Source organism: Panthera tigris, chromosome A1 (genome assembly GCF_018350195.1).
Source record: "Panthera tigris isolate Pti1 chromosome A1, P.tigris_Pti1_mat1.1, whole genome shotgun sequence".
Taxonomy (NCBI): domain Eukaryota; kingdom Metazoa; phylum Chordata; class Mammalia; order Carnivora; family Felidae; genus Panthera; species Panthera tigris.
The window spans coordinates 110,518,794-110,541,807 of NC_056660.1; the positions used below are offsets into that span (position 1 = coordinate 110,518,794).

Genomic DNA, 23,014 nt, shown 5'->3' on the forward strand with positions numbered 1-23,014 from the left:
CCCCCCACCCGTGCCCTCTCTGGCCTGACGAAGTTAGAAGCGGCTGCAATCCGCGCTTTAAAGAAAGCTCGGATATCTGAGTATCGGACCTCGGTCTGGCTATGAATCTCTTTGATGTTTGCGAGATGTTTTTACATCCCATTATCTCTGCATTCACAGAAATATTTGGCTCAGTAGAGCATCAATTATGTGCTGAATCCCATCCTTAGGAGAGAGAGGGGTCAACCAAACAGACAAGGTTTCCTGCCTCGGTGGAAGCTGGTATTCTCCCAGTAGTGTAGGACTAGATGGAAGAGAGATTATCATGTCCCCAGGACCTGAGAGATACAAACTTTCCAAAGGACGTTTAGAATTTTTTTTTAACGTTTATTTATTTTTGAGAGAGAGACAGGGAGACACAGAATTGGAGGCTTCAGGCTCTGAGCTGTTACCAGGGAGCCCGACAGGGGCCTCGAAATCATGAGCCTTGAGATCATGACCTTAGAGGAAGTCAGATGCTCAACAGACTGAGCCACCCAGGAGCCCATCCAAAGGACTTTTAAAATGCAAGGCAAGAGCTGAACCTAGTCACTTGTCTTCTAGATTTCCTATCCCCAATAGCAGTTGACCCTGCCAAATCCAGGCTCACTCTGCAGCTCTGAGGGCATCGTCCCAACCAATAACCTGAAGAAGGATCTAGAGGCCTGGATGAGCCAATGATGGGTCTGAAATCTCCTTCATCAAAGAGAACTTGCTTAGTGAGGTCCCAGACTGAAAATGGCAATTCTGCTTTTCTTTCATACCTCCCAGCAGCGTCCCTAGAGGAAAGTCTCTCAGATCTTCTCCCCTAAAAGCTTATACTTAATTTGCCAGACCGGAAAAAAGTTCTTTTAGCCCAAATTCTGACCATGTTTTATAGTTAACATCCCCCAATAATAGAGGAGTAAGGAGTTAAGACCATGTAGAATGTATAAGGAAAAAACCATCACTTAGTGCTCATGACTATAAAGTCATGCCTAGTGTGCTGTCATCTTATTCTTCACTGTTGCCCTGTACCTGTGTGAGAACTGGTCCTGTCTTACAGGGCAACAAGCAGACAAACAGAAAAGAGAAGGGACTTGCCCAAGGTAGTAATCAGGATTTGAAATTTGATACTCCCAAGTGCAGGGCATCTGCCACACTCACACAACTGACCTCTAAGAACTGAAATACAGAACAGGGTCAATGTGATTTCCCTTTGCCTGAGTTCTCTTATCTAGAAAGGTTGGGTGATGTTAGTTTGGTTCATTAAAGAATATTGAACACCCTAAGGGCTGCATTCTTTCATGTTTCAGACAAAGCTCCTGAATGGGTGCAAATGTGTACTGAGGACATCAAGATTTTATGCATCTGCAGCAGCATTTCTAAAGTAGTTTCCTTGGACCATGATTCCCATGAGAAATTCCTTTCAAAAGGAAATTTACAAAATGATATATTCTCAGAAGTCGTGTGATTAAAAAATCAAACAATAAAAACCTCATGAGTTTTATCGACCCTAAAAAAAAAAAGTATTGAGCACCTACTATGTATTAAGATTATAATGAATGGGTTTTTCCAAAGTGCTGTGAGCTCCTAGTTGGTAGCCCTAATGTAGGTATTACTTATTTTCTCTTGATGCAGATTACTTGGCTCACCACCACCACAAAATGGTGGGAAGATATAATTATATATACTTAAAACATCCTGCCAAATAATTAGATGCCATGACTTAACTTCTCAAGCAATGAATTCTAGGAAGCTCTTATTAGCTTTCAAGCCATGAAGTAAAGCATATGTGATTATAAACAATACAGAATTAAATCAGAATGTCTTTTTCTTTAGAAGGAATCTAGATTGTTTTCTTACTCTGCAGAACTCATACTCACCGACGGATCTGAAACTTCAGATTGATTGATCTGGTCCTGACTCAGTGGGCCTGACTATCTAAATTCTAGAGCTGAGGAATGCTTGGAACAAAAAAGTAAAAGCAAACCAAAAAAACATTGTCCTTTTAATTGCTTGGCAGAAACCAGAAAGTAAATAAATATGCTTTGAGAAAGAAATCTTTGCTCAGATGGCAAATTCAGTATACAGCAAGTCTAAGTGTTGCCCATGATGTTTAAACATAGCTATAAAAAAAAAAATCATCTGATGATGGGGGTGGGGTTGAAGGAAGATGACCTTGAGCAAATAGCTTGATAATAGGTACTCTTAGCCAAAGTATAAAAATTGACATCAAATCTTGGAGGAAGAATGAGATACATCGTTTTGTCAACAATTCTCTTGGCCTCACATTAGGTTTATTTTGTTGTTATTCCTTCCAGTTGCCTGATTTCTAAGCTTTACTGAGACAGAAAGTAGAGCCAGATAGGTAAGAAATGGCTCTGGAATCAGATGGACCTGGTTTGAATTCTGGTTAAGAAGCTTGGCAAGTTACATAACTTTTCTGAGTCTCCATTATCTCATGTATAAAGTGGGGATAATTATAACTGCCAAATAATAAGGTTCTTATGAGAATTCAGTGAAATTATGAATGTAAAACACAGCATATAGTAAATGTCCAGTAAGTATGAGATATTCTTACTTTTAATAGTTCTAAGTGGTCTCTGGTCCTACATATCCCCTAATGCCAGTTGGAGCACTTCATTGCCTGCTATGGAAACAGAACATAACAGTATCAAAAACATCATATACACACAAAGCCATCGGATGAAGTGAAGATGGAGGGGGGAGGGGATTCAAGAAAAGAGGGTCGACGGGGCGCCTGGGTGGCGCAGTCGGTTAAGCGTCCGACTTCAGCCAGGTCACGATCTCGCGGTCCGTGAGTTCGAGCCCCGCGTCAGGCTCTGGGCTGATTGCTCGGAGCCTGGAGCCTGTTTCCGATTCTGTGTCTCCCTCTCTCTCTGACCCTCCCCCGTTCATGCTCTGTCTCTTTCTGTCCCAAAAATAAATAAAAAAACGTTGAAAAAAAAATTTAAAAAAAAAAAAAAAAAAAAAAAAAAAAAAAAGAAAAGAGGGTCGAGATGGAACAAAAAGAACATCCCCTCTCTTCCCTTGACACCGTGCAAACATTCAGAAGGCTTGTTGTGTAGAGAAAAAGTCAATGAGGAATAAATTCAAGAAATAATACAGTTGGTTAGTCTTATGTTCCTGTTGTGTCAGAATTTTTTATCTGAAAAGGGTGCCATATCTGATAACATGCACTTTGCACCAAGGCCTTTTATGCCCCAGAAATTCCAACATAAAGACCTAATTAGTCAACATTAGTGCCTATGCCCATGAGAAGCCAGCCATGTTCTGGCCAACTGGGCCTGCCCAACGACTGGAAGATTTTGGTACTCGGGATACACAAATACTTGCAACTCATTGGTAGCTATCCCTGTTTTTCTCCTTTGCAGTTTTCTGAACAATTAAACTTAACATTTCACCTGAAATTAGAATTTTATATATGTGGCCAAAATTTTGTGGCCAGGAATTTTGCCACAGATATAATACAGCTCTTTCCCTCACCTACTACAGTTTGGCTAAAGAAAAAAGAGAGAGAAATGACCATATTATCCTTTGGTAATGTCCCTGACATCTAGATACTATTCTCAGTTACAGAGGAAATATTTTTTACCCTGTTACAGGAAAAATAAAATCTCTGAAATGAAAGGCAAAGTTTATTACCAGAAGGCTGGATAAACCTTAAAAATACTGTCACCAACTTTGCAGGTATTAAAAAATCTTATCATAGAAATAGGTTTATTGACATGGAACATTATGCACAATATAGTATTAAGTGACAAATACCTTATAAAACAGCATATATGATATTACCATAATTTTATTAAATATATGTTTATGAGACTTTAGAAATCTATACAATGAGGTACTAATAGCAGTTGCTTCTGGTGAATGGAGTTTTTCTTTTTTTTCTTTTTATGTACTTCATTCTTCTGTAATGAAAACATATTGCTCATAATTGTGAAAAAATCTTCAGATATCCTGAGTAAACATGATTAGGGGAGTCACAGGCCCAAACAACAAGCAGCCAATAGTTATGTTAAATATTCCACTATGCCCTGGAATATTACTCAAGGGCCCCAACTTTCTTGTGAAAAGAAGTCTCACCTTCCTGTGGACCTCTTACATGGCCTCCTCACACGGCATTTCAATATGGCCTTTTCTTCTACCTTCCCTCTCATTAAAAGATCTTATCCTCAGCTCAGATGGCCCTCTTCCTCTCTCAGACAAATACTGTACTCATCCACTCCATTCCTACTTTCTCCTTTGCTCAACATGTCCCTTCTCCTCAGACAGCCACTTGTATCTATAAGAACTCTGGCATTCAAGACCAGTTCAAGCCCCACACTCTCTGAAGAGTCTTCTCTGATGGCTGTAGGTCTCTCTTGATTGGGAGTGCCTACAAGAGCAACAGGAAAACCTCAGAGTCTGGTGGAACAGCACAGAGACCTGGCACCTGTCAGAGCAGAGGGGTAAGAATGGAGAACTTGTTCGTGAGCCCATATGAATATTCCCTAAAGACTCTCAGAGATGCTGTAGAAGATGAGGGGGCATTTTGCAGGGAGCCAGAGGGAAAATCTGTTTATATTGTGTTCATATTTTCCATATTAACAAGTTTACCAGTGTTCTAGCTTGACTCTAGGCAAGATTTAGAAATCACACCCCCCCCCCCGCCGCCAAAAAAGAAATAAGGTTCTCCAAAGCAGATGAATTTGCAAGTACAAAAGCATCTAAGGAGTACTTTGAAATTAATTTTCAAAGATAGGAAGATAGGACCATACTGCTCTTCTGTCTGATGGAAAGAAACACTCTCCCTTGACAGGAGTGTTCATTCCCTAAGCTGTTAGAAGGCACACCAGACAGGGAGACACCCCACCTCCCCCACACACACACAATGACCAGGTATTTATATGCTCATCTTTAAATTGTGGTGGATGGTGATAGAATTAGGTCCACAAACAAAAGAAGGAACAGACATTGTGTGCAGAAAAGAGAAAACTCATGGGAAATTTAGTGCCTACAGGTTGGTGGATGGTTTTTAAAGGAAGGATGTTAATCAGTTTTCTCCATCTTTGGAGGAACAAGGAATAGGAAATGAGTCTCTGTCAAGTAGTTAAACAGTTATAAGGCCAGCATTTATTAAGCACTTATGTACTCTTCCAAGTACTTTACATATATTGTATCCCTCCTCCCTCACAACTCCTGAGTGAGGTGCTATTATTATCCTCATTTTACAGATGATGAAACTGAGGCACAAAGGGACTGAGTAACTTGTATAAGGTAAAATAACTAGTAAGCAGAGGAGCTGAGGTCTGGCTTCAGTGCCTAAAGTCCGAAGTCCTACTAGAGAGCCTTTAGCATCAAAACTCAAATGATTTTCATGAATGGAAGATCTTGACCACTGAACCATCTGACACTTTCAATGCCTAGCAATCTCCAAGGATAGACCAATAATCCATGTCCTTACAGGTTGCAGCTTAGTAGTGAGTGGCCTGTGATCCAGCCCACCCCACCGCTCCTATTCCCTAAATACATCCATCTCGTCCCCTCCACTATTGTCTTCTTGTACCATGCCCTTCTGCTCTCTTTTCTCTGATGAACCCTCATCATTTTTCTTCTCTTTCTCTCCTCCTCCTCCATTTGTCCAGCCTGCTTGATTTGGCTCTTTATTATGCAGAAGCAAAAAGCCTGCCAGCCCCTGAGCCACCTTCTTTGGAAAGGAGATCCTTCCCGATCCATAGGCTGAGCATAGGCAGCCTAGAAAGCCATGAGAAGAAAAAAGAGACCAAACAGTTCTGAAAATGAATTGCCCTGCTTTCTCTCCACAACAGGAAATACCAGGTTAGCTTTGCCTTTTAGTCTAGTAAACAATACCAACTGGACAGCACTCTCTTCCTCCCAGAAACCAGTTGCAGTGTAAGGAAAAGAGTGCTGGGCTCATCCTCACCTCTGCCATCAACAATCTGTATGACTTTAAGCACATCTTTACCCATCAGTTTCCCCATATAACAACGTAGAGATTGGACTATACTGGAGACCTCTTAGTTCAGGATTCATAGGTGGATTCATGGGGACTTACCAACTCCCAGAGGATAATGTATAGGAATTTTCTTTTTTACTGAAATTTTTATTGAGACAATTTTAGATTCTCATGTGGTTGTAAGAAATAATACAAAGAAATCCTGATTTCCCATTGGTAACCTCTTGCAGTACTAGAGTACAATATCACAACTGGGATATTGATATTGATACAACCTACCTATCATTCATATTTCCCCAGTTTTACATGCACTCATGTGTGTGTGTGTGTGTGTGTGTGTGTGTGTGTGAGAGAGAGAGAGAGAGAGAGAGAGAGAGAGAGAGAGAGAGAGAGAAAGAGAGCACTTACTGCTGTACAACTGGGAGTTTTCTTTTGTATATGCTTTTTTCCCTGGGGAAAGAAAGGTTCTTAGCTTTTATCAGATTCTCTCAAGTATTGTAGATGCAAAAAAGGGTTTGATTCCCAGCTCTGAGAATTCTAGAAGACCACACCCAAGCCTTTATACCTCTCTGTTCCAAAAGCAACATTTAATTGGCACTTACCACATGACAGGCATAGAGATGCATGTGGAGGACAGGTGACGGGAAGAAATACAGGAATAGTGGGGAAAACCCAAAGACGCATAAAACACAGTCCACTGAACTCATGGTCCAGCAGTGGAAGAGGGACATTCCTACAGGTAAGCGTATTTATTAAACATGTACAGAAGAGGAACGGCATCGTTACTTGGGGCAGCTTGGGAAGTACTTCCACAGAAGCTGATGCTTGAGCTACATCTTAAAGGATATCCAGAATTCCTCAGCTGAGAAGAGAAGAACTGGCTGTTAAAGTCAGACAAGAACTCCCTCTTAAATCATATCTATTTTAGATGCTTTTAAGAAAACATAGGAAACTATGCCTACATTTGTTTATTCTACAATGTTAAGGTGTCAAATTCTTCAGCTCCCGTGTGTTGGTGTTGAGGCCAAGGGATTTTTTCCCCCTGAGTCTATTTTCCACTGTCTTGTCCAAATTGGATACCAGATCCTGCCTGCTTAGCTTGAGAAAGGCATTTTATCTCTGGCGCCTTGATCACATCAGAGCTTATATTTAAAGCATGAGTGATGAAAAGAGACCGCGGCTCAGTCCTGGCTCTGTCCCATCCCTAGAGCACCCTCATCTCCACCGAAAGCTCTAGAGGCCAATCCTACAGTGGCTGCTGGAGATGAGAGCTAGTCGGAGCCATGAGTAAAAACATCTCTGCTCTGGGATCTCCCACAGGGGCTCTTCAGAAACCCTTAGAGGCTGGGTTTCCTGGCTTTCCAATGTGTGCCCCCCACCCAACCCACATTTGATGGTTGGCTGCCTTGTGTTGGCTCAGGCTCAGAAACCCCTTGGGGGCCTCTTTCTGGGTGTGGATTGCAGGTTCTACATCAGCCTGTTCAATTCCCAGTGTTGCTCGCGGGGAGATCATTGTCTCTGGTACAGCCATCCTGCACCAGGGAGACCAATAGCCTACAATCAGGCCCACCCTTTGAAGAACCTCCTACAAGCCCGATTCAAGGCACAACTTCTTAGGGCTTTTGTGTCCTCAAAGTTATTTAACCCCCTAAACATCAGTATTTTCATTCATATGATGGGGATCATAATAGGACCCCCATAGGGTCCTAACCCCATAGGGTTATTTTAAGCCTTAAATAAATGAATCCATGTAACGCTCTAGTACATAACAAGTACTCCATCAACATTAGCTATTATTATTAACTATTTTTATAATAAAACTATTTCTGGCTGTAAAAGAATTAATGATCACTGCAGAAAATTTGTGAACTGCTGGCAAGTTTCAGGAAGAAACAATCATAAGATCCAGAAATGAGGGCTATAATCATTTTGATATATAGCCTTCTCAGCTTTTCTTGGTGTGCATAGATATATATTATCAGAAATTAAAAACTGTGAACTAAAGTTCATGTTGCATGTGTCTGTTCTGTATGTATCTGTTTTCCCATATAGTTAAATACTCCTTGAAAAGAATATTTCTAAAAAAAGTTTTCTTAATGTTTATTTTTCAGAAAGAGAGAGAGAGACTCTCTCTCTTAAGTCAGGGAGGGGCAGAAAGAGGGAGACACAGAATCCGAAGTGGGCTCTAGGCTTCCAGCTGTCAGCACAGAGCCCAATGTGGGACTCAAACTCACTACCGAGATCATGACCTGAGCTGAAGTCAGTCACTTAACTGACTGAGCCACCCACACACTCCAGAAAAGAATGATTCTAAAAGACTACCTAGTTTTCAAGCATATCAAGATTTATGTAACTAATCTCTTAGTTTGGTAATTAGATTGTTTCCTATTTTTATAAGTACCATGGTAAGTGTCCTGTTTACAAATGTCTGTGTGCATCTTTATTTATTCCTTAAGATAAATGCTTAGACGTGGAGTGACTGTGCCAAAGGATATATACTCTGTTTTTGTTTTGTTTTGTTTTAATGTCTGGCATAAATAACTGGATTCACCATAATCCTTTGTTCTGACACTCCCATAATTGGTACTGGATGGCCTGATCTTGTTAATTTTGGTGGTAAATTCATTAATTTTTAAAATTTATTTTTAAAGTTTGTTTATTTATTTATTTATTTATTTATTGAGCACAAACAGGGAAGGGGCAGAAAAAGAGGTAGAGAGAGAATCCCAAGCAGGCTACACACTGTCAGCGCGGAGCCCAGTGAGGGGCTCGAACTCTCGAACTGTGATATCATGACCTGAGCCGAAACCAAGAGTTGTGTGTTTAACCAACTCAGCTACCCAGGCACCCAATTCATTAATTTTAATAACATATTCAGTCCCTGTCAATCCACAACCCAAAACAAAAGCTAGGGCCTTGGCAATAACCAATACTGAAGCATAAGGCTTTCCACACCATCTTCCTGTGTTCCCCACCCAAGGGAACCATTCTGAATCGTAAGTTCATTTCCTTTTCTTTTGATGTGGTTTTGCTCTATGTGTATATATTCCTAAAGAGTAAATTTTCAGAACTGTCCTTAGCTTTATAAAAAGGACATCAAGCTGTATGTCATCTTTTGGGATTTGTTTTTTCCATTCACTTTGCTAAAATTCATCCATGTACGTGCATTGTTTCTAGGGTTTAGCTTTTGTTCACACTGCTGCTATGAATGCTATACTATAAATGTTCCCTGTTGTACATGTATAAGAGTCTGTCTACAGACCCAATTTACACTCCCACCAGCTATAAACAGAGAGCCTCCCGATCCACAGCCTCTGGTATACCCCAGTTCCATGTTGTCAGGTTGCTCTCCAGGTGGTTGGCTCAGTCTACCTCCCTCCAGCAATACACAAGAATGCCAATTTCCACAAACTCTTTCTAACCCTAGGGATCATCAAAATTTTTTGACCATTTGATACATCTCCCTTTTGGGTAACTTTGTTGCAAGGTACTGACTCCTCTCAAAGCTAAGAGAGAAGGGGTTTGGCTCAGAGAATTATTTCCAGTCTGATAACTTCAGTGACATTTCTGGGACTGGTTCCTCAGTGGCTCAGCTGCTTTCCCATGTCCTAAAAGAGGTGACATGGTTGGAAGGAGGGAATGAGGGGAGCCAGGATGGGAAACAAGCCCAACTCACCACAGTGTAAGCTTGTCTCTTGGTCTCAACCCCTGCCAGTGTCAGATCACTCCTTCTCTTGATGAAGCAGGCATTATCTCTTCCCTACCCACCCCCCTCCCACCCCCCACCCCCACTCCCCGCCCCAGAGAAGAGCCAGTATAATGCTTCCCTTTGTTATTTGAATTGATAAATTTAAACCTCTTTCCCTGCTCTGCAGTAAAAGAACTTTCTATTTTGGGCTTAGTGACATAGCCAAAGCCAAGCAGAGAGCAGCAGGCTGCAGCATGAGTTAATACTCTTTATTCAAGGGAGGGAACCTGCAAGCAAACAGAAGGACCTTCCAAAGTACATCATCTGTGCAGCAACATGCAGCCTATTTGCCTGTCTTTCTGGTGACAGATATATTTCAAAGTTTAAAATCGAACACTCCTTAACCTTCAGAGTAAGCTAATGAATGCATCCTGAACAATGAATTTTCTTCAATCAATTCGCCAGGAATTCATGGATGTCCCCCTGTATACCTAGGGCTGGACTGGGTATTATCAGAGAAGAGAATACTGTCTTCAGGGGGAGTTCCAGCCACCCAAAGTTCAACTGATTTGAGGAGTGCCTGAAACATTTATTTGCCTGAGAATATGCTTTCTTCCTCAGTCCTGAGATCTGCCTGAAATCCCACATGGGTGAAGGGTCCCGGGTCTCAAGAAGCCTCCAGGAGTACACAGAGGTCTTGCTTATAGGAGGGGCAATCTATTTAAATCATTGGCACCTGTTAGCACATAACTACAGCCTGGGAGAACAGGACAGAGGACAAATAAGTTCCTCCTGAGTCTCACCCTGGCAAACTTTTTCTTATGGGAAGTTTCAAATATGCACAAAGGTAGAGATAATAAACCTCCATGTACCTATCACCTGGCTTCAACAATTATTAAAATATGGCAATCTTGGGGCACCTGGGTGGCTCAGTCAGTTAAGCATCCTACTCTTAATTTCGGCTCCAGTCATGCATGATCCCAGGGTTGTGGGATCAAGCCCTGTGTCGAGCCTGCTTAAAATTCTCTCTCTCTCTCTCTCTCTCTCTCTCTCTCTCTCTCTCTCTCTCTCTCTCTCTCTCCCCCCCCCCCCCCTTTCCCTCTCTCCAAAATTAAATTAAATTTAGCGGTGCTTGGGTGGTTCGGTTGGTTGGGTGGCCGACTTTAGCTCAGGTCGTAATCTCGGGGTTTGTGAGTTCGAGCCCCATGTCAGGCTCTGTGCAGACAGCTAAAGCCTGCTTCAGATCCTGTGTCTCCCTTTCTCTCTCTCTGTGCCCCTCCCCCACTCATGCTCTGTCTCTGTCTGTCAGAAATGCATAAACGTTAAAAAAATTTTTTTAATAAAATTAAATTTTAAAAAATGGCAATCTTGTTTTATCTGTACCCTCCCCTCCCCTCGTTTCCATTTTAAATCCAATGTAAAGCAAATCAAATATTTTCATAAGCAAATACATCGGTATGTATCCATAACAAATAAGGACTCGTTTTTCAATAACCACTTTATCACATCTTTAAAATTAACAATAATTTTTTAAATATCATCTAGTATCCAGTCAGAGGTCAAATTGCCCTGATTTTCACAAGTGTCTTTCTGTCATGGTTTATTCTAATCTGTCACTTGTATTTGTTGATATATTTTGTCTGTATCCTGTAGTTCATAATTTTTTAATTTTAAATTTAAATTAAATTTAAATTTAAATGTATTTAAATTTTTAATTTTAAATTTTATAAGTTTCCTCTCCTTTTTTTTATTCTCCTTCTTGGTGTTATCAAAGATAATAGGTATTTTAGTTACTATTGCTGTGTAACATAAAACAATAAAATAAACCAATTTATGGTGCTTGTGGATTCCATGGGTCAGAAATTCAGAAACAGCACAGTAAAGATGGCTGCTCTTTGCTCCAAGGTATCTGGGGTCTGAGCTGAGGAGATTCAGAGTGTGGTGATGACTTCAAAACTGGGAGCTAGAAGCATCTAAAGTTTGTTTACTCACAGGTCTGGTGTCTGAGTCTGGAGCACTCAAAAACTAGGACTTGTGACCACAGGCCCTACATACAGCCTCACCATGTGGTATGGCTTTCTTGCAGCTTGCTAGTCTCAGGATAGTCAGATTTCTTGCATGGCAGCTTAGGGCTCCAAGTTCAAGTGTTCCAGCCAACAAGGTGGATGCTATATCACTTCTTATAACCTAACCTCAGAAATTACATTGTTACTCGTGTTGTTTTGTGTTGTGTTGTGTTGTGTTGGTGGCAAGCAAGTCCAAAGCTTACCCAGACTCAAAGAGAGTAGAATCAGACTCCAGCTTTACAGAGGCAAAGGCAAAGTTCCAGAAGAGCATATGGGATGGCAGATACTGTTGCTCTACTTGGGACTAGGATGGTCATTCAAGCCTGCCTTTCCAACACCAACCAGAATAAAGTTGCAAATCATGGAAACCTAGTGGAAGAGAGAAAGGCAGGGAGCTTACTTGTGTGCAGGGCCACGTCCTACAGCTGTGTCAATTATACCCTTAATAACCAATGAGGTTACTAGGCTGAGATCCACTTGCTACACCTGTGCCTGACTGTGGGGCTGTGTTGCTGGGAAGAAGAGGTACCTTCTCTTATACATGTGAGATACCACAGGGGCAAGAGATGTCCCTTAATGGATAGCAAAAGGGCATTCAATCTAACTTAACACTTACCAGATACCTACTGAAAGGGAACTTTCTTTATGCCACTTTGAAGAATATTAGGTCTTTTTTTGTTTTGTTTTGTTTTGTTTTGTTTAAGCTACACAGAGTGGACCAAGAACTATCTCAAAAATGGTGCTGGAGTTACTCATATATTTGTTAAATGGTGCAAGTTTTACGCATCAGGTACTTTTTAAAAAAAGTTTTTTAATGTTTATTTTTTGAGAGAGAGAGAGAGACAGAGTGTGAGTGATGTGGGGCTCAAACCCACAAGCTGTGAGATTATGTCCTGAGCAGAAGTCAGATGCTTAACTGACTGAGCCACCCAGGCGCCCCCATCAGGTACTTTTTGATTACATTGATTTAGAATGTTCCAGATGAATCTTGAAAGAAACTTATACACTGTGTCACAATGACGATAGGCCCATTTTGACCCATCTGCTGCAAGCCTTGGCTGAATGCAATAAGTGGAAACCAGGCCAAACAGAATTCAGGGTTTTTTTTTTCTTCTTTGTAGTTACTATTCTTCATTAACATAGCTTTTGTAGATTGATTAAATTCCTAGGGAATCGGGTGCCTGGGTGGCTCAGTTGGTTAAGCATCTGACACTTGATCTCAGTTCAGGCCTTGATCTCAGGGTTGTGAGTTCAAGACCCCTGTTGGGTGCCATGCTGGACAAGAAGCCTACTTTAAAAAAAAAAAAAATCCCTAGGGAAGTAAATGCTTTCATTTCTATTTATGACTACAAGAAAAATAAAATAATACAGATAAGGCAAGTTAACTTCCAAAGGATTTTTAAGGACCAGGAGATAGCAAACTCAAACCTGAGTTTGATAAGGACAGCTATGTTATAATGAAGCTCACACAAGTCCAGATATAAGTCTCTGTCAATGAGATTATTAAAAAGCGGTGATCATGCTGATCTAGCCATGCTGGTGGTCAATAGCTGGGGTGAGGAATGCATTAAATGGCAAGGCCCAGGGCATCTTATTTTTTAAAACTTATTAGGCCTCAGGTGTAGAGTGGTAAATTAATTGCACTTTTCAGTTCACGGCACATTACCTTAATTGGTCCAGACAAGTCCACTCTTTTAGGTATGTGTATCTACATTTTCTCCTATTCCCACTCCTCACTCCTATCCTTCCTTCCTGCAAGGAACCATTCTAATACATTTAATTATATTTTTTTGGCTTGTATGTGTTCTTGTGGATGTGTGTTGATGACTGGTTTGCATGTCTTTTAATTTACACAATAGCATTGTATTACAGATCTCACTCTGTCTTATTGTTTCCACTCCACACTTTGTTTTTAAGACCTATCCACATTGCTATGTGCACATCCAGTCCATCATCCCTGACTGCTGAATACTCCAGTAATGGGCACCCCCAGTGCCTATAACTTTCTAGCACCCAAAACAATGCTGCCATGAGCAGCCTCATAGGTGACCCATTTTGGGCCTGTGTAGCAATTTCTTTAGACAACCTCTTGCCCACAAGGTGTCTTTAAGTGCATTAGAAAAGGTGCCTCTTCATCTTGGAGAAAACTGCCCAGTGGTTAAATGTAAGGTTGGGCAAGATGGAGCCCAGACTGAGTTTCAGCCCCAACTCACCCCCTCAGTTGGGAGTCTTGTTCAGGGTACAACTGTAGGAAGTGGCTCTGCCAACAAACATTCCCCACTTCTCACTTCCACCAGATTTCGGCTGTTGGCAACATCACTCCTGGTTGGTACAGGAAAAGGGAGGGTGTCAACTGACCACAGAAATCTCATCATAGGATCTGTGTCTACTTGATTTGATCAAGCAGTGCTACAGTACCTGGGCACTTTATACTTGGGCTGATGCAGTATGTGGGAGCGCCATGGCTAGTTTACGACCTGCACAGGAAATGGGGAGTCAGACATGGCTACAGTACACGGGTGATAGTGCAGATATACCTGCCTGAGGCCAAGGCAAAGGGCCCGAGTAATTCAATCCCTCACTTTGTCTTGGAGATGGGAGAGAAACATCTTTTCTCTTAATGCTGTTGTCACAGGGCACAGGTGAAGGGGCGGGCCTCGTGTCTGCAAGGCAGCAGCTGTGAGTGGCTTTGCCACAAATAGTGGACATCGGGCCCTGAGCCATCTTGCCTTTGCCCCTTGGTGAACGTCCCGGGGCTGACACAAATAAGAACTGTCAGTTCTTTCTCAAGGTCACCTGGATAGGTCAGAATTCAACTAGGATTATTCAATCCTTTAAGCAGGTCAGGTTTCAAATCCATCAGAAATTCTTAGTGACCATTCAGATATATCTTAACCCTCTTAATTTTTTTTTAATTCACTTCAACATTTTTTTATTGTTTGCTTATTTTTGAGAGAGGGAGACAGAGTGCAAGCAGGGGAGGAGCAGAGAGAGAGGGAGACACAGAATCCAAAGCAGGGTCCAGGCTCTGAGCCGGAAGCACAGAGCCCGATGCAGGGCTCAGACACAGAGCTCAGATGCGGGGTTCAGATGCAGAGCTCGAACCCACAAGCCACGAGATTGTGACCTGAGCCAAAGTCAGACGCTTAACTGATGGAGACACCCAGGTGCTCCTATCTAAACCCTCTTAAAATAACCCTCTGTGGAGGGGGCACCTGGGTGGCTCCGTTGATTGACCATCTGACTTTAGCTCAGGTCATGACCTCATGGTTCATGAGTTTGAACCCCACATGGAGCTCGCTGCTGTCAGTGCAGAGTCTGCTTGGGATCCTCTGTCCCCTTCTCTCTTTGCACCTGCCCCCTCACTCTCTTTCCCTCAAAAATAAATAAACATTGTGGAGGTAAATGAAACACCTAAGTTATAGAGAAAGTTGTTACTTTCATGCCAATGTTTTTTCAGCTGTCCAATGAGGATAATCATGATGAGAACTTCTAGAAGACAGAAGTCTTAATTCATAATTTTTTTCAGAAAAGAGTCATTGGAATTTTCAGATTTCCGGAAGAAAGGCAACCTCAGAAATCAACCTATTACTACATTTCTGGATTATGCTTGCAAATTAAGAACTACACTTCAGTATTTATAATAAGCCTGGATAGGGGTGCCTGGGTGGCTCAGTCAGTTAAGCATCCAACTTTGGTTCAGGTCATGATCTCATGGCTTGTGAGTTAGAGCTCCGCATCCAGCTCTGTGCTGACAGCTCAAAGCCTGGAGCCTGCTTCCAATTCTGTGTCTCCCCCTTTCTCTGCCCTTCCCCCTCTCGCGCTGTGTCTTTGTCTCTCAAAAATAAACACTAAAAAAAATTAACAACAACAAAAATAAGCCTGGATAACAGTCAATCACGCAAGGATGTGAGCCACACTGTATACCATAGTGATTACTGTTAATGTGTGCCCTTGTGAATACGCAACAGTGGGCTTTGAAACAATGCAGAACAAAAGTACAAATCAGTTGTATGCATTAACAAACATGAGGGTCTGGAAAATATGGAACACTAAGTGGGCCTGTGACATAAAAACCATAACATAAGCTTCATATTTGGGAAGAGGAGCGCATGGGACACCTTGGTGGCTCAGTCAATTAAGTGTCCGACTCTTGATTTTTGTTCAGGCCATGATCTCACAGTTTGTGGGATTGAGCCCCAAGTCAGACTCCATGCTAAGCATGGAGCCTGGTTGGGATTCTCATTCTCTCTCCCTCCCACTTCCCTGCTCATGTGTGCACATTCTCTCTCTCTCAAGATAAATAAATAAACGTTAAAAAACAACAACAAAAAGAGGAGCACTGGTTAAAACCTAGAGATGGGTGACAAATGTCAGGAAAGATACAGAGATTCTCAAATGGCCTGGCTGCTTCACATAGGACAAGGTATCCACCACCCACTGAGACCTGACTCATCCTTCTCAAATGGTTCCAGCATAACTTCATCCTTTCCATCCCTCCCACCAGAAATACATGACCTCATCGGGGTCCTGGAGCTTACCTGTACCCACAGTGTCTCTTGGTTAGCTCCCCATCCCTATATCATGGAGTCAGTAAATCACATCATTGGCTTGTTGATGTTTAATGACCTAGGAGGTCTGGGGTGCCTTCTACACAATGTGAATTCGAAGTCAGCATCCCTCCCTGCCCTGTCAGCTCAGGCCCCTGCTTTTATCATTAAGAATGATGGACAGGGGTGCCTGAGTGGCTCAGTCAGTTAAGCGTCCGACTTCAGCTCAGGTCATACTCTCACAGTTTGTGGGTTCGAGCCCCGCGTCGGGCTCTGTGCTGACAGCTTGGAGCCTGAAGCCTGCTTCGGATTCTGTGTCTCCCTCTCTCTGTTCCTCCCCCACTCACACTCTGTCTCTCTCTTTCTCAAAAATAAAGATTAAAAAAAAATTAAAAAAAAAAAAAAAAAAGAATGATGGAGACCAGGGGCGCCTGGATGGCTCAGTCAGTGAAACGTCCTACTTCAGCTCAGGTCATGATATCATGATCCATGAGTTCGAGCCCTGCAATGGGCTCTGTGCTGACAGCTCAGAGCCTGGGGCCTGCTTCCGATTCTGTGTCTCCCGCCCTCTCTGCCTCTCCCACACTCATGCATGCTCTCTCTCTCTCAAAAATAAACATTAAAATAAATAAATAAATAAAGCCTTTAAAAAATAAATAAAAGTATCTTTCTTCTGAGAAGCTCAAGCTCATAAGAAAAGTTTTAAGAGGGACGCCTGGCTGGCCAGTCGGTGAAGCATGTGACTCTTGATCTTGGAGTCATGAGTTTGAGCCCCACTTTGGGCATAAAGATTCCTTAATAAAAGATAAATAATAAACAACCTTTTATTTTTTTTTAATTTTTTTAACGTTTATTTATTTTCGAAACAGAGAGAGACAGAGCATGAACGGGGGAGGGGCAGAGAGAGAGGGAGACACAGAACTGGAAGCAGGCTCCAGGCTCCGAGCCATCAGCCCAGAGCTCGACGCGGGGCTTGAACTCACGGACCGTGAGATCGTGACCTGAGCTGAAGTCGGACGCTTAACCGACTGAGCCACCCAGGCGCCCCAATAAACAACCTTTAAAAAAAACTTAAGGAATACCTACCTAATAGTGATGGAGGGTGGGGTATAATGATCAAGAAATTATTGTATCACCAGACAATTAATCAAGAAGAAACTGGCCCAAATTAAGGCAAAGGACATTTGGGTTGGCTCCTTCCTGGCGAAGTATTTGACAAAAGAGGAAAACTAAGGCTGGATTAGGCTATGGGCAGGAAGATGGGAACTTCATTTCATTCCACAGTGCTATTCTAGACTCAAGGCATGCCTGCCTTCAAGGAGGGAAAGGCCAAGCAAAGTTCCTTATACCTGAGGTAACACTTCAGATGAATGACTAGTTGTTCTTGCAAGCTGAATTTTTTATTCCTAACAACTGAACAAGAACCTATTCCTAGAGGAAAAATGAATGCTGAGAGCCTGTCTAGGATTCCAAGAGCTCAGAAAACCTGCTATATCTGCCCTCCTGAGCCCCCGGAGAACGGATGTGTTCACTGTTGATTTTCTTAACCACTTTTTTTTTGTTAACGTTTATTCATTTTTGAGAGACACAGAGAAACAGAGCATGAGTGGGGGATGGACAGAGAGAGAGGGAGAAAGAGAATCCGAAGCAGGCTTCAGGTTCCAAGCTGTCAGCACAGGGCCTGACGCGGGGCTCGAACCCACAAACCGTGAGATCATGACCTGAGCTGAAGTCAGATGCCCAACCGACCGAGCCACCCAGGCGCCCCAATTTTCCTTCAAGAGGAAGGGGAATCTTAAATGGTAATGTCCATTTGGCGGCTGAAACACTCAAATAATCAAACAAATCTTAGCTGTTGTATCAGAGCTACATTTGGCAATTATCCACGCAGAACTAGTATAAAAGGTTTCTCCTAAAGAAAACTTCCTGGAGGAATTGAGCAATGCTGGAGAAGACACGAGCCCGCCGCAGTTGCCAGGGAGCTCCTTGGAACGGAGCACGCAGAGAACGCCGGTGAGTGGGTCCATTCTGACAACTGGCAGTTCCCGGCCCTTCTCAGCTGGGGCCTAGCGTGTGCATGAGAAAGTTTCCTCCTGTTGCTTCAATCAACAGCTAGAGAATCGAGAATCCCAGCTCTGCATACCAGGCTACTTAAGCAGTGATGAATCTGCTTCACTTCCTTCTTTATTTCCTAACCAAGAATGTAGTTCCAGTTTCAGTGTGGAGGCCAGAAACGGCTGAAGACATCACCACTTCCCTTCACTCAGACATCTCCGCAGGTAAGCCACCTGCCGTACACTTCCTTCTGAAGGCCCAAGCTAGAGATCATAGTTCTTAAACAGGGCACTTAACATATTGCTTGACTCCTTACTGGACTAAAATTTTCAAAACAAACTTCCAGGAGGTGGGGACTTGGCCAATAGTGCTGAGAACTAGTGTCTACCATGGGCCCTGTGGGGTAATTATATGACCTGGAACAAATCTGTGCACATTCAGGGCCTTTGGATAACCTTTAAAATGATGCTTTAACCTTTCTCCACAATAAAAATTTCTACAACTCTAGGCTAAAAGAGGAAAAGGGGCTGTAGAAGACTACTGGCGACAATTTCACCTACCTAGAAGAATTAGAGCTGTGTTAGAGCCACACCAGTAAGACCAGACCCAATGCTGTAAGCACAGCCTCTGGGGGGTAGGTCCATGGTCCCCACCATTTGGGGATGGATTCTGGAATAATCACTGGCTCACTGGAGAACACAGCTGCCATTCTCATCTCTGTTTCCTTCCCTTTTCCCTCCCTTCTCTACCCTGAGACCAAATTACTTCTGATTTACAAGAAGAAAAAGAAGGATGTATTCCCTCCCAGCTTCAGGGAGAATCACTGTTGTGTCTGAATTGGACTCAGATGTTCATGACACATAGGCCAACATTTAGATAATCACCATCCCTTTGCAAGCCTTTTGAAAAATATTCGCTTACACTATTTGATCTCCTTTCTTTAACATTTTACTTTATCATTCTTGAGAAATCATACTATGATGGATGAAGGGCTGGTTACATGGAAAGTCATGCCATGATGAGATTACTAATCTAAAGGAAGAGACAAGGCAGAGTAGAAAAAGCTCTAAGAATATAGATAAAAGGCACAGGCAAATGCATAGGAAAATAATCACAGCTATACAGAGTTAGTGTAGGCTTGGAGACTGGGGACAGACTGGTGCACTATGCATTGAGAAGAGCAATGACTATGTATGCACATGTTTCTAGAAACAATTCATCAATATTTCTTTTTCGTTGTAGTACTCGATCCAAAATCTAAATAGTGATCATTTAAAAATTGTGTATAATTTCAAACATATGCAAGTAAACCTTTTGCAAAGCTTATAATTGTTCACTAATTTATATAGTGAATAATATAACGATCCCCCATGCATACATTATCCAGCTTCAACAATCATCAGCCCATACCTATCATTATTTTATCTGCATCCCCACTGACTTTCTCCATCCAGTGTTATTTTGAGGCAAATCTTAGACATCATATAATTTCATGTATAAATATTCAATATGTATCTCTAAAAGATAAAAACTCATTTTAAACATAATCACTCCCATACTTGGAACTAATAATACTATAATGTCACTTATAGAATATATAAGTCATGTCAGAATATAAAAAGTGTTGACGAGGGGACGACTTTTGATCAGTCAGTTAGGCATCCGACTTCAGCTCAGCTCCTGATCTCCCAGCTCATGAGTTCTAGCCCTGCATTGGGCTCTGTGCTGACAGCTCAGAACCTGGAGCCTGTTTCAGATTCCGTGTTTCCCTCTCTCTCTGCCCCTGCCCCACTCGCACTCTGTCTTTCTTTCTCTCAAAAAATAAATAAGTAAACAAACATCAAAATTTTTTGAGGAAAAAAAAAAAGATGTTGACCAGTGGAGAGGTGTGAAATACTGCCATTCCCACAGACTGTAAAATGAAATGGGACTTATTTCTAGCTTATCCGATAAAACTTCAGAGAGTGGGTGATGGAATCTCATAGTCAACCTAATATTTATTATTTGTTTATTCTGCACTTCAGGGTGGGGAATCATGGATGAAATCCCCCGAAAGGAAAATTAGAGAGCCTCCATCCTCATGAGCAATTCTCTTGGATAAGAGGAGGCTCCACCGCTCTGGAAAGCAGTGTGGAGGTTCCTCAGAAAATTAAAAATAGACCTACCCTATGACCCAGCAATAGCACTGCTAGGAATTTATCCAAGGGATACAGGAGTACTGATGCATAGGGGCACCTGTACCCCAAGGTTTATAGCGGCACTCTCAACAATAGCCAAATTATGGAAAGAGCCTAAATGTCCATCAACTGATGAATGGATAAAGAAATTGTGGTTTATATACACAATGGAATACTACGTGGCAATGAGAAAAAATGAAATATGGCCTTTTGTAGCAACATGGATGGAACTGGAGAGTGTGATGCTAAGTGAAATAAGCCATACAGAGAAAGACAGATACCATATGGTTTCACTCTTATGTGGATCCTGAGAAACATAACAGAAACCCATGGGGGAGGGGAAGGAAAAAAAAAAAAAAAAGAGGTTAGAGTGGGAGAGAGCCAAAGCATTAGAGACTGTTAAAAACTGAGAACAAACTGAGGGTTGATGGGGGGTGGGAGGGAGGGCAGGGTGGGAGGGAGGGCAGGGTGGGTGATGGGTATTGAGGAGGGCACCTTTTGGGATGAGCACTGGGTGTTGTATGGAAACCAATTTGACAGTAAATTTCATATATTAAAAAATAAAAAAATAAAAAAAATAAAAAAAAAAAAAAGAGGAGGCTCCATGTAATTAGCCAATGTCATGGTGTCATACACACTGTCTCAGACCTATACACAGAGCTCAGGAATGTGAGTGAGCACCGTGGGCGAGGAAATTGCTTGCAAATCCAGCGCCCAATACAGAAGCAACAGTCTATGAGAGTTTTCCAATGCCGGATTCTACTGGTTTCTGTTTCTTTGGAAATATTTTAGGAATTTATCAGACCTGTAATAACCTCAGTGTCGTTCACAAGGAATTGAAGAGAAAGTAGAGTCATGTACAAAAAAGGGGGGAGGGGTTGTGAGGGATATATACATACTCCCTATATTCCTTTGTACTGATTGACAAATGTTCCTTTGAGAATGTTACATAAACACAAGGGAGCCTGGGTGGCTCAGTCAGTTGAACGTCCAACTTCCGCTCCGGTCATGATTTCGCAGTTCATGAGTTTGAGCCCTGCATTGGGCTCTATGCTGACAGCTCAGAGCCTAGAACCTGCTTTGGATTCTGTGTCACCCTCTCTCTCTAACCTCCCCCACCGCTGTCCCGCTCGCACTCTGTCTCTCTCTTAAAAATAAACATTAAAAAAATTTTTTTAAAAGAATAATACATAAACACAAAGGTTAGTTTCTGCAGTTCCCAAAGATTTATGTGCAAAAAAAATTCTTTAAATCAAATCCTATCTTTAAAGTTTCCAAAAGAGCACATTTTGTAAAGCTAATTCATGTTCTCTCTCATGTTGTGAGACTAGAGCTTTGAACGTTTTATTTTCTTAAAATGAAACAATCCCAACTAGACTCACAGGAGGAAATCACATATTCTTGGGGCTGTGCATGCCTTTTCACTCCTGCACCACTACTGCAATAGTCGCCTAACTGGTTTGTATGCTTCTCCTCCTCCCCCTTCACACTGAGCTGTCTTCTTAAGCACTTATCTAGTCCTGCCACTTCACTAATAGGCATTTAATGCTTCCATCACCTTCCAAAAAACCCCCAGGTCTTTAGGATAGCATTCCAAGTTCTGAGATTGGTCTCTGACTTACTGGAACAACCTACTCCTCACTCTCCTACTCTCCACATACTCTATTTTCTGGCCGCATCAGCTAGTCAATGTTTTTAGAACATAAGCCAAGTTTTATCAAACAATGAAACACTGAACTCACATCTGAATGTAAGGGATGGGATAGCTCAGTGTTTCAGAGCATAACCTTCATGTCAGACTGGTTGGGATCCTGGCTCTGTCACCTACCAGCTGACTGACTTTGATAAAATCACTTACTCTGCCTGAGGCACAAGTTGCTTCAACTCTAAAATAGGAATGATTAAAGCACCTTTCTTGTAGAGTTGCTGGGAGGATTAGGTTAGATTAAGCAGTGCCTGGTACATAATAAATATCCAATATATTATAGCTTTTATTTCAGTTGATTAAGGTCTTTCTATCTGTCAAGAGACACCACCCCATGAAGCCTTTAGAGTTTCCCCAGTGGAAGGTCATCTCGCCTCTCTGATCCTACAGACCATTCATACCTCTTTCTCAGCACAACTTTCTATCTTGTATTATTTTTATTATTCTGATACACATCTTTGCTGTCCTATGCTGTTGAATCCCTGCCATGTACTAAGTGCCATAGGGAATAAAAAAAGGAAGAAAACTTGGTTCTTTGCCATGCAAGTAGTGCTCAGAATCTAGTTAGCAAACAGACATTGGCAACCCAAATACAACTCACCATTGTTTGTTCAATAAAGATGTGGTTCATCATTATTATGACGATATTGTTTTCCTAAGGTCCTCTTACAGAAGAATCTCAAAGTATGAGCTACATTTTAACACAGGGACCATTTCCCCTACTACTAAACAGAATTTACTTCTAGAGAACAAATGTAGTAAAATACAATTGAACACAGCTGAGTTTGAG

General features: G+C 41.9%; 1 protein-coding gene across 17 annotated transcripts in view; it reads right to left on the reverse strand.

The window, feature by feature from the left end:
• Window positions 1-6,713: 6,713 nt before the first annotated feature.
• The window catches only part of CDKL3 (cyclin dependent kinase like 3), a 99,922-nt gene continuing 83,621 nt past the window's right edge, over window positions 6,714-23,014 (reverse strand). For 14 of the 17 annotated variants that reach the window (XM_042984044.1, XM_042984073.1, XM_042984040.1 and 11 more), the window contains 2 exons: window positions 11,941-12,106; window positions 6,714-6,845 (listed from right to left, as the gene is read on the reverse strand). Coding sequence is in view for 3 of the 17 variants with exons in the window: in XM_042984100.1 (XP_042840034.1) it covers window positions 12,051-12,106 (56 nt within the window). In the remaining 14 variants the exon portion in view is untranslated. Of the gene's footprint in view, window positions 6,846-11,940; window positions 12,107-13,950; window positions 14,060-23,014 lie in introns of those variants that run through there. The other 3 variants (XM_042984127.1, XM_042984133.1, XM_042984141.1) reach the window with 3 other exon arrangements.